Source organism: Equus asinus, chromosome 2 (assembly GCF_041296235.1).
Source record: "Equus asinus isolate D_3611 breed Donkey chromosome 2, EquAss-T2T_v2, whole genome shotgun sequence".
Lineage (NCBI taxonomy): Eukaryota > Metazoa > Chordata > Mammalia > Perissodactyla > Equidae > Equus > Equus asinus.
The window spans coordinates 473724-485696 of NC_091791.1; the positions used below are offsets into that span (position 1 = coordinate 473724).

At 56.9% G+C, this 11973-nt stretch overlaps 1 protein-coding gene across 1 annotated transcript; it reads right to left on the reverse strand.

Moving 5' to 3' along the window:
- Positions 1 to 1341: 1341 nt before the first annotated feature.
- PAOX (polyamine oxidase) lies at positions 1342 to 11304 on the reverse strand. The gene is made up of 7 exons (XM_014856886.3): positions 10908 to 11304; positions 9889 to 10375; positions 8672 to 8871; positions 7281 to 7533; positions 4873 to 4985; positions 4188 to 4345; positions 1342 to 1753 (listed from the first exon to the last, which is right to left on the reverse strand). Exons 1-7 carry the CDS (start codon positions 11089 to 11091, stop codon positions 1610 to 1612), a joined length of 1539 nt encoding a protein of 512 aa, XP_014712372.1. The 5' UTR covers positions 11092 to 11304; the 3' UTR covers positions 1342 to 1609.
- Positions 11305 to 11973: the final 669 nt, after the last annotated feature.

Consider the following 11973-nt stretch of genomic DNA (forward strand, 5'->3'; position numbering starts at 1 on the left):
AGTGACGCCACCTGAGCCTTCTGACCAGTCAGACACGAGTGAGGCCCCAGCCCCTGCCGGCAGAGCCACCCTCCCACCCAGAGGGCAGCCTGGGTCCCAAGTGCCTTTGTCTCTGGATACAGAGATGTCACCTTGGATGTCAACAATACAGCCCTTTGCACCTGATGAAGCTGCACTCTCGTAGCCCTAGGACCATAAACTAAAATAAAACCATGCTGAATTCTGAATTTCTCTCACAGCCGTCTGACCAGCAGGTGCCCCAAGCAGAACCACTCCAGGGACACAAAGCAGTGGACACACCTTAAGAACTCTGGGGCAGGGACAGGGAAGCCCCCTTGGAGGGGTGATTTGAAAGGAGCTGGGAAGGATGAGAAGCTGCTGGGCTGGAGTGCTGGGGCGGAGCGAGTGTCGGCACCATGGGCGACAGCCTGCCATGTGGGGCAGGAGAGGAGCCCAGACCACCTGGCCAGAGGCCCTTCCTCCAAGCATGCACACAGTCACCCTGGAGCCAGGGTCCCCCACCTGGAACAGGATGCAGACTGCAGCCTGAGATACCAGGAGGGACAGGAGCCACTGACCTCAAGGTGGCACCAGGCCAGCAGCCCCACTGCCTGCAGCGTGGAGCTCCGGCCTCTGCGGCTCCTGCGCCTTTCTCCGGAGCACTGCCCCGCAGTGGCACCAGCCTCCCCGGGGCCCGTTCTGGAAAGACGCCCCAGCCCTGCCCTGTCAGCCGTGAGACTGGGCCATCACTAACCTGACCTCTGGACATTCTGTCCTCTCCTGAGCCGGGAAACAGGGCCAGTGCAACTCTTTCTCTGGGACACTGAGGATGCACTGAGGTAAGATGGGGGCAGCTGAGCATAGCACCCATGGCACCCTGACACGCTCACCCCAAAACCACCCGGCGTGCCCCAACAAGCTCACCCCAACAGCGCCGCCCAGCACGCCCTGATACGCTCACCCCACCACACCCAGCCACCAGCTCCTCTGCACTCAAGGCCTCACTGTTCACTTCCCCCAGAAAGCCCTGGCCCCCAGGTCAGGACAATTGCTGCTCTGCATACACGTGTCCCCACCCACTGGCCCTCGCCCATCCCACCACACAGCAGGTGCTGACGAAGCGTCTGTCAATGACAACGGGAGGTCTGTCAGCTACGCTGCAGTCCAGGCATCAGCAATGAGAACTCGGGGACACTGGAAGATGCCCAGGGCGCAGGGCAGCCACAGCACCCAGGGGAGGTGGGCCACGCACATGGGGACATAGGGCCCTGTGATGACTTGGGCAAAGATGAAGACAGAAGGGACAGGTGCTGTAGCGCTGAGGCATAAGCATGACTCTGGACACAGGAGGATTTAAAATACTTTATGTGCACACTGCCAGCGTCAGTGTCCCAGGTCTCCCTTCTCCAGGAAGACTGTGCGCCCAGCTCCAGCTCGGCCCTAGCCGGACTCCAGTGACAGACGTGAGACAGGAGAGAGCTGATCCCTGCTTACGTGAACATCCCCACATCTCAAGCCAGGCTGAACACTGTCTGTCAGGAAAAGGGTGGTGCGGCCTCCCCCTGGCACAGGAGGAGCAGAGTTGGGCTCAGAGCTCGAGGGGGAGGGCTCAGAGCTTGGTCCCAGGTGGTTGCACCTGTGGGTCCCACAGAGCGATGAGCCGGTCAGCCTCCCTCCAGCCAGACAGCAGAGCGCCGTGCGTGGTGGAGTAAAACGTCCGATGTGTGGCTTCTCCTGCAAACAGGATCTGGAGCTGCAAAGACGGGCAGGGTTAGAACGGGCGCCAAGGGTCGAGTGCAAGGCATACACCTTTCCCTTGTGGCTACAGAGCTGATGGTGGGTGTGGCTTTGTTCTTCCCTTAATCCCACACCCTGATGTGGTCAGGAAACAAGAGCAGGCCTGGCTGCGGGCACCACAGAAAGCAGCATGACAGCGAGGATGCGGCAGACAGCAGCACCCCTGGATTAAACACGACCGAAAGTGGAAGACTCTGCAGACGGTTTGGGAGACAATGTGGAGAACATCACCCAAAATGCAGAGCGAAAATCAAGAGATGGAAATTGGGAGGGAAAATATACGAACACTCGAGGACCAATCCAGCAGTCCAACATCCAAACAACAGAAATCCCAGAAAAAGAGAAAAGAAAAAAAGACAACAGAAGATAACATAATCCAAGAGAATTTCCCGCCGACCAAGTGCTTGGCTCCCAGGGAAGCCATGGCCCAGGGGAGATGTGAGAAGAGGGACCGTGTGCTGGAGCGTGAGGCACACAGTGAGAGCGGACCCAGGGAGCAACAGCTAGCCTGGGGTCTGACGCTCTCCTGAGCTTCCAAGGGATATGAACATTGATGACACAAGGAGGAAAGGGACCTGAATGGCTGTGCACTTCCCCACCACAACCCTGAAGAACGTCTTCACCGGAGGGACGGGACTCAAACCAGGATCTTAGACGCAATGTGGGGCTTTCACGTGGCACTCATTCTTGGACACTGCTCCCACAGAAAGGTGGGGTCTGCGTCCCCCTTGCGTCTGGCAGGCTTGTGACGGCTTCGGCCAGTGGAGTGTGGCAGAAGTGGCACTTGCTGAGTCTCTAGCTCGGAGATAGGCGGCAGTGTGGCTTCTCACCCCACTGGGACGTCCGCGCCGAAGCCCCAGGCGGCAACGAGCAGCGCAACCGCACTGAGGCCACTATGGTCTGAGGAAGCTAGCCACACAGAGAAGCCAAGGCAGGTGCTCCAGTCAACTTCCCAGCCAAGCGCAGCCCTTGAGGCACCCAGCCCAGGGCCAGCCACGTGAGAGAAGCCACCTCAGGTGACCCGGCCCCAGCCCCGAGTCACTGCCAGTGGTCAAGTCTTCCCCGCTGAGACCCCAGGTGTCACGGGGCAGAAACAAGCCATCCCACTGTGCCCACCTACAGAATCTGTCAGCATAACAAAGGAGTTGTTTCCACCACTGGGTTTTGGGGCGGTTAGTTACATAGCAATCAGGATTGGAACACCTGAAGTTGCACTTTGGGTAGAAAAAAGGCCATTTTCACGCATGCAAACTTTCTCTAAGAATTTATCTCCCATGCACCCCTTTCTAAGGAAGCTTTTGGAATAAACGCTCTCACAAAGCAAGGCAGCAAACCAAGAGATGACATCAAACAGAGAGCAGGGTCCAGAGCAGGAGCAAGGCACAGGGAGTGCCAGGACAGTGGTGGCGGAAGAAGGTCCTGGTTGAGGGCCTGGCAGGCGTGAAAGGTGCAGGGCAAGCTCCAGCTGCACCCCCAGAAGCTGAAGCTCAGACACCTGTGCACAGGAAGGGGCAGGAGAGATGACAGAGACAACCAGTGGAGCCCAGACAGAGAAGCACACAGAACACTGAGCCCCGCACACACCCACACAGACACACTGGTTCACACTCACAGACACACCCACACTCACATCTACAAACAGGCAGAAAAAACCCTGGCCGCTGGCAGCTCCGGTGTGGATGGCCCTGGAGCAAAGACTTTGTGCACACTGCCCAGCGGCCTCCCCAAAGTCATCCCCTGCCACCCAGGGAGGACGAGAGATGGGCAAGCTGGTGGGGAGAGGCGGGAGAACGTTCAAACCTCAGCTGCCACAGTGAGGAGTCGATCGGTGACGCCTCACCTGAAAGCCCAGGGAGGGATGTCATCGAACAAGCCAACCAAAAGAGCCCCTGGAGACTGAGCGCCACGGGTTGGGAATATGTTCCTCTTTAGCCAAGTTGTGAATTTTAAGCGTGATGACAGGACTCTAGTTACACATCTTAAGAGGGTGTCCTTTATCTTTCAGAGACGTTCACTGACCCACGTGCAGATAAAGCGCAGTCCCCTGTGGACGTGCTCATAACCACAGGTGCGGGAGAGACGTGGGGAGGCAGCCATGAAGCTGGACCTCAGCCAGCGGCTCCGCCCACTTCTCTGTACATCTGAGTTTTCCAAAAGTAGCTGTTTGTAAAAAGTGGTAGCACAGCAGTGTCCTTCAGAGTCATGGTCAGTGCAGAGACCAGACCCAGCTGAAGAGCAGGCAGCAGGCGCTGGGGGTGCCCTCCAGCAGCCACTGTGACTCGTTTTATTTTCTTAGCCAGCACTGTAGAAAGCTCCGACGCTTTAAGCTATGTGTATGTATAATTCTGAAAAGAATAATATTTTACAATTATTCTCAAGAATCACCATACCTGGGCCTCCTTGCCGTCCATAGGGAGGGGCTGAGCCAGCAGGTCAATGTCGTCCCCGGTACTGCCCACGGCCACATAGCTGTAGGAGCCCCTGGTGTATGGGGCACTGTGCCAGCGTGACCTCAGCACGCTCCTGGGTGCCGGGAGCTGCGGGTTTCCTGAACCACAGAGAGGCCACATGTTAACCAGTCCTCCTGTCCATGTCTGCAACTGGTCTTTCATCATAAAGTCTGAGCAGTTTAAAATAAAAAGAGCTACCGGGAAGAAAACCAAGCCATGGAGGGTATGAATAAGAGGCTCTCGTCCCCTCCACTCGACTGGGAACACCCTGAGAGGCAGCCTCCCCAACAGGGAGCACCACCTGGGGGCTGAGTGCTGAGTGACCACGCATGACCCAGGGTGCCACTGTGCTCTCCTGAGCAGAAGTTGCTTCATCTGTGAAGCTCTCAGAAAAGCCACATCTATTTTGGTGGCAGAGTTTAGAAAAGAGAATTTCAAAGTGTTAGCAAAGCCATTTCAGTTCCCCAAAGACAAGAACTCTCAGCGACCCCCAATATAAGGAAGGAAAGTCCCCGGAGGTTCAGAGCCAAACTCAGCTCTTCTCTGCTAGGAAAGGTTGGGTTCCTGTTTCGAGATTGGCCAGCAAGGAGCACGAGGTGGTGCCGTGGCCACACGTGCTCAGTACCTGTCACCCTGCGAAGCACTTGGGTCAGAGACCGAAGCAGCTCCTCATCCGACAGAGTCTCCATGAACTCGGACTCGAGCCCAGCGATGAACCCGCAGAGGACGTGGGAAGACCTGCGTGGAGAGAACACCACTGCAACGGCCACGTTCCCGCCCAGCTCTCCCACAGTCACCCGGGTCTCTGGGTAAAGACCCAGTGACATGCAGGGAGCTCCCAACACCACCCAGGTCAGCAGTTCTGCAAGTGTGGGCCCCGAGACCCAGGGGATCTGCGAGGACAGAACCCTCTTCCTAACACCAAGAGGACATTTGCCGTGTCCACTTGTCAGCATTTGTACTGACGGGTGAGCTGCTGTCCGTCAGCAGAATCGAGGCCACGACACAAACCATACAGCAAACACGGTGTTCTTCCCGCCACAGACATGCAGTAAAGATGCCAGCATCGGTTGAGAAGGTCCCTGAGGGAGCATTAGGTTGTTAACCGACATTCCATGTGATGGGATAAGAAGGGGCAGGAAGCTCCTCTGCGAATGGCCGCTCAGACCCCATCTCCCTGGAAAGACAACGGCCGGCCGGGCTGCGGGGTTCCGGCTCCGGGTCTGGCAGACACTGTCTCGAAAATGACCAAAGTGTGTCCATCGTATGGAAAACTACCACGAGGACTCATTGCTCGTGACACAATTTAAGCTCTCCAGCAAAAGTGAGAATTTCAGAAAACCTGTTATCAGCCACCAGCAGCTCGATGGGGTCCCAATACTGAGAGACTTTTCCGAGATCAGTGGTGGTATTATTAATGTAATTTTTTGATATTGTACAATGAACTGTATCAACATTTGGAAGACTGCATGAACCATTATTTTCCAAGTGACCAAAATACGGATGGGCAAGAGATCTACTCAAAGTGTGAGATGGACAGAGGGATCTGCGTGTAACCACGTTCCGACACGCACTGATGTGGCTCAGACTCCACATTCCACCTTTAAGAAACTACCACTTCTTGAGTTTTGGTGAAATATCAAACAATACCCACAATTATCCGAAAACTACAGTATTTAAATACTACTCCTTTTCCCAACCACACATACACTTCATGTACTTCGACCAGAATGCAGGAGCAGCCGTGAGAATGCAGCCGTCTTCCCCAAAGCCAGACGTCACAGAGCTCTGCAGAAAGTCACGACACTGCCACTCTCCTCAGTGTATTTTGTTTTAGAAACATAGTTATTTTTCACTACAAATGTTATTTATGCCAACACAGAATAGGTTTACTATCATTTTAAAGAATAAATGTCTTTAAATTTCTCAGTTTTAATTTCTAACGTGGTGAATGTACAGATACAATGCACATAAACAAAAGCTTTGTGGGATCCTCAATAATTTTTAAGACTATAAAAGAGGGTCCTGAGACCAAAAAGTGTGAGAGCCACTGCCCCGGGCCACAGTGTCCCACAAGGGTGCCCAGTGTTCCCGGGACCGTCGTCTCCACCAACATCCTGTGCACAGAGCAGAGGTTGCAGAGCTGGGCCTGGAGCAGGTGGCCGAGCACACCCGGTCACCGCTCCACTGCCCACCCGACACCCTAGGCATGTCTCCAAACCCCTGGATGCCAGCTCTACCTTCAGTGCAAAGGAGACACATGGGGCCCCATCCACGGGCTGAAGGAGCAGGCGAGACAGCCCCAGCCATCCTGCTCTCGCGGTGCTGGGGACGAGCGCTCTGGCAAGCCCATCGCACCTCCCTTCTCATCCTGAGTCCTCCAGGCAGCCAACATGGTCCCAATCCTGCCACATCTCTGCACAGAAACCTGGAGTCACATCTGTCAACTGACCACAACACGCTGTGTCTTACTCTTGCTGGGAAGATCAGTCCCTCCCTCCCTAAGGTGCACGTGGTCTTGCTGTCTGAGTCAGCACCAAGCCCACACGCCACTTTATTCATGCTGAATAGCTGGGCCATATAATTAGCCTTCCATTTATGGGTCTGTGAGTCCACGACTTATAAGGATGTTCTGTCCAATGATTGCATTGGGTTCAAGTATTGTCTCCTGGTTATAGACACATCCCTGTTTCCAATTTCTTCTGCAACCTACCAGCCCAGCTTCGTGAGAATTTCAGTGAATACCTCCTCACAACTGAACACACCTTCTGGTCCACCGCACATTCTTGGCCCCACAGATGCCAACAGGTTGCACACAGGAAGCTTCTGTCTGTCCTTACAGGGGTCAGGCCCAAGGTGTCTGTCACCAGTGCTGTGGGTGCCCTTGGGGTCCCCACCCATGAAACCCTCCAGAAACACCTCGCGGTAAACTGACACACTGCTAGGTCCTCAACCAAACCAAGGCCCATGAACCAGCCCCCACTCAGAGATCACACCTGAGGCTTCCTCAGAGAAACCTGAGGGCATACATACCCGAAGGAAGGCAGGACAAAAAACCCAATAAGCTTCTTGAACCAGGTGGCCGGCAGCTCAGGGGCAGTGTCCTCCAGGGGCGATGTGTCCTCCCACACCACCTGGATGTGCTGGCAGTCCGGCTCCCAGAAGGGCTCCTCAAACTCCAAGAAGATTTTATTGTTGGTCCCAAAGCCGATTTTCCTGATCGCTTCTGCCTTCTCAGCAGGCAGTGGAGGCTCAAAGAAGGTGTCCAGGTGCTCTTTAAGGAAACCTGGAATTCATGAATGGATCAACTGACACCACATAAATCTCTTAAACTGGAATCGACAGCAACAGGGACCCGCCCAGACCCCTGTCAGAGGAGTCAGAGACAGACGCCTCTAAACACACGCTGTCCAGTAGGGACCCACTGTCGGAACTCAGCCTCAGGTGACCAGCACCACTGTAAAGGGACATGAAAGCCACGGGGCCACATGGTCAGTCAAGGACAATGCGAACACCCCACGCAAACTGCTCTGTAGAGACCGTTTCTGGCTCCTGAGTCCTCCGCCTCCACCCTCCGCAGGCCACACTGCTCAGGACAGTTTGGGGTAGCACTGAAATATACAGACTTTATCTAGAAGCTACATAAACATTAATCTGTACGGAAAAAAGATAAACCTAGTCCAAAGTCAAACAATGGGATGAAATCTGCGCAGCTCATGCCAATCTCCTTGCGACACAGATATCTCGAGTATCAGGCAGAAAAGGATGAACAGCCCAACAGGAAATGAGGCTCCATGGCATGAGGCTTGGGGTCCATGGAGGGCTCACCATGCCCTCCACAGCAGTCCCTGTCTGTCCAGCTTTGTGAACTTGAGCCATTAAGCGACTTATCGCTATTCTCATTTGTCAGGCAGGGGATGTGGACAGATGCATTCCCAGGCTGCCTGAGGGGCAATAAGGTAACACAGGCATAACATGGCTTTCAGCCTTCCCCATCTTTCATCAAAGTGCCATCCCCTACTCAAAGACCTCTGTCTAAAGTCTCAGATCTAGAGTTAAATAGGCTTGTACACATGACTCCTTCCTCGATTTCCGCCAGGACCTAACCTTGAGACCGGGCTCTTGCCCTCTCCCGCCTCCAAGAAAGCACAGTTTGGAGACCCTCCGGAGGCAGCCCCACCTTTCCATAAATTACCTCCAAAGGAGCAGGACACTGACCTAGGTTTTCTCTTAGTGTGAAACTTAATTCCAAAGCACGCAACTGCCACAAAACACAACAGAACAATGTGCTCCCAGACTTAGAGGAGAATGTAAGCTTAGTGGCCAAGCAACGCCCCAGAACCAACTGAGGGAGAAGGAAGCCAGAGGCCAGGGGCCCTTGGAATGAGGACGGGAGGAAAACCTGACACGAAAGATAGACTTGCCTAAGGGCACGGTGACCAGGACGTGATGCGCTGGGAAGCGGGCTCCGTCCTCGCACTCCACCAACACTGGAAACCTCTCCCCGGGGGACGCGGCTTCCTGGAAGGACCCACTCCAGTGAATAGTCTTCACGGGCTTGTTAAAAACCATCATGTCCCTGGGTAGGGAGGCCATTATGTGGTTTGTGAGTCCTTGGTAGCCCCTGGGAGAGACAAAGTTGTTGGCACTGTTCAGAGAACAAGACACTGAAATAGGCCCTCCGGCTGTGCTCAGCCGCAGGAGGCGCACTGGGAAGGAGGGCAAGAAGGGAGTGGGCTCCCCCTGTGGTTTCCTGAGTCGACCACGGGAATTTGAACACCTGCCTCCTGCCTCCAGGGCTAACAGGAGGATTAAAAGAGCTAATGGACCGAAGCTCCCAAGGTGATCAGGGCCCCCTCCTCACCGCCCGGACTCCAGTTCCGAGCGCTTCCTGAGTCACAAGTGCCTGCCCCTGTGCAGGAGCCTGGAGTGACCACACCAGGGGGGCACCCGGTAGAGCCCATTAGACAGTGCCAGTGAGGGGACAGCTGCCAGCCACAGGAGAGGGCCTGCCTTCCCATATCTGAGGTTGACATGCTTAGCACATAAGAGGCCTCGGAACCAAGAGAGGAAGAAAGCATTATGAGGTGCATTCCCTTCTTTTAATCACTTTTTCTTGAAAATAATTCTTTTCTTTTTCTAAAATTAGCCAAACTAGAGAAACAACCAACCAATCTCTCTAAAACAGGGAAGACAAAAGGCCCTGAGTCCCTCCCACCTCTCCCCTGCCTCCCAAAGCTTGACCTGAGATCAATGGACCTCCGGGGTGCATGGAGGGGGCCTGGGATGCATGGAGAGGGTCTGAGGTGCATGGCGGGGCCTGGATGCGTAGAGGGAGGTCGGAGTGCATGGAAGGGGGTCAGGGTGCATGGAGGGAGGTCGGGGTGCATGGTGAGAGGTTGGGGTACCTGGAGGGGGCCTGGGGTGCATGGAGGGGGGTCAGGGTGCATGGAGGGAGGTCGGGGTGCATGGAGGGTGGTCAGGGTGCATGGAGAGGACCTGGGTGCATGGAGGAGGCCTGTGAGCATGTAGGGGGCCTGCAGTGGATGGGGGCGTCTGGGGCACACGGAGGGTCCCCCTGTGTGCAGGGAAGGACTCCGTGCACACGGTGGGCTGACTGGGTGCAGCATCACACACATACCCAGGAAAGGTGCAGTCTAGCCCGGGCAGCACAGTGTACTCTCCGAAGGGCGCAAGGGCCACCAGGTCCATGCTGTGGGTCCCGCTCACACAGCATTCCACATTGAAGAAGCTGTTCAGCAAAGCCAGCTTGAGCTTCTTGGTCTCCTCATCCTCTGCCCAGCGGGCCATGTGCCGGCTGACCTCCTGCTTGAGGTACTCCCCGACACTGGGGACTGGAGTCTCGGCTGCATGCAGGAACTCCCGGGCCCGGTCTATGAGGCCATGGAACAGAGTGGCCAACTCCACCACCAGCTCAAGGCTCACAGTTCTCCCAGAGCTGGCAAAGGACACAGAGGGCAGGCCCACGTGACCCCCGGTCTCCACCAGCTGGTTTTCCTCGGACAGCTCCTTCTCCCCCAGTAGCCCGTACTTGGCAGCCAGCTGGAAGACAGGGTTGCCCTGGGAGGGCCCATGGATCCAGTGGGCGCCCACCTCCACCACGCCACCTGGGAGGGGACAGGAAATGCCACCTTGAGATTCTCTCCCCACAAATGGCAGCCCTGAGCCTTCTGGACCACACTCAGCCCTGCCCTTCCCAAATACGCTCTGAAAACCCGCGCCAGGGCCATCTGGTCCCTGAGGACCACAGTCCCTCAGGCAGGGGGGCCTAGTAAGATCCGGGCTAAGGGAACACCTGAGCAGGAGTAGGGGCCTGCGCCTGCCTTAGGAGGACACGTGGGGAGACGGCCCGGCCCGGGAGACCTGAATGGAGAGCTACCTGCAGGGGTGGAGCAGGGGCAACTGTGTACAGCCACAGCTCCCCTTCCCCGGAGGGGCGGGCCCTGCTAACTGCGGGCAGCTGAGCTTCGGGGACCAGTGAACTTCTGCTGGTTAAGAGCGGTGGGGCAGAGACTGACTCAGGGTTAACCCGGGCGCAGGCCGGGCCAGGAGACGGCAGAGCTCGGGCAGCACCGGTTGGGCTCCGGGAAGTAGTGCCAGGAAGGGGTTCCGCGAAGGAGTTCCGGGAGAGGCCGTTACCGAAGCTGCGCTCGGAGCGGATGCGGCCGCCGGCGCGGGCCGTGGCCTCCAGGACCCGAAGGTGCGGGGAGGCCGGGTGGCGGCAAAGTCTCTGCACCGCGCCCAGCCCCGCGATGCCGCCGCCCACCACCAGCACCCGCGGGCCGCGGCCCGGGGCCTCCACGCTGCCGCCGCTTGGCTCCATCGCGCCGGCCGGGACGGTCGCCGCGCGTCCCCACAGCTAGGAGGTGAGGAGCGCACCGAGGAGGCGGGAGGCGGGCCGGGCGCGGGGCGGGGGCGCGGGAGGCGGAGCGAGAGGCTCGGGGAGGAGGCGCGGGGAGAAGGACGAGAGGTGGAGCGAGGGATGCGGGGCGGAGCCGGCCTCCGCGTCAGCCCCTCCCGGCTCCGCGCGCCCCCCCTGGGTCCGGCTTGGGGCTTCCCCTGGAGGCGCAGCCCAGGGCCCAGGATGGTGGCGGAGTTCTGCGGGCTCAGCGGACGCCCCCGGGAGGGCGAGGGCAAGCGGGGAGGGGTCGGTGTGTGTACCCCTCTGCCAGGCGGTGTGGGCAAGTGTCCCGACGGAGGGAGAATCGGGCAGGCCGGCCAGGCGTGTCGTTTTTCCTTCCAAAGGCGGCGTGGGGACGGCGACCAGAAAGCGGAGGAGGCGCCTCCCTCCTGCCTCAGATAAGCGGGCGAGCGCCTTCACCTTGGGACCCCATGGAGCCCATGGATGGAAGTCCGAGGAGCGGTCTGGTGGTTGCTGTGGTGTCGGGGTGGGACGGGGGAGAGCTTAATATGTCCAAAGTGGCTGTGTGAGGCAGCCTCCAGGGGATGACAGTGTGCTCCGTAGTGTGTATACTTGTGTATGTGGGGGTATGTATGTGTGTATGTGTAGTCACATGTCTACATAACCAAAGGACGTGATACACACGAGGTACTTGTCAACCTTCAAAATAAAACAGCCAGTTATTTTACCAGCAAAACGAGTTTATTTGCTAGTAACTGAAGAATTGCAATTCGGGATGCACGTGCTATGGTGAACCACATGCAAATCCAACAAACAAGGAGAGGAACGTTAGTTCATGGACAA

Excerpts from the sequence above, each read along its gene's own strand:
- PAOX (XM_014856886.3), bottom strand. The coding sequence starts at position 11,091 with ATGGAGCCAAGCGGCGGCAGCGTGGAGGCCCCGGGCCGCGGCCCGCGG. Across the intron at positions 8,872-9,888 it reads CTAGACTGCACCTTTCCTGG|GGGCTACCAAGGACTCACAA; the intron begins GTATGTGTGTGA and ends TGTCTCTCCCAG. Across the intron at positions 1,754-4,187 it reads TGGACGGCAAGGAGGCCCAG|CTCCAGATCCTGTTTGCAGG; the intron begins GTATGGTGATTC and ends CCGTCTTTGCAG.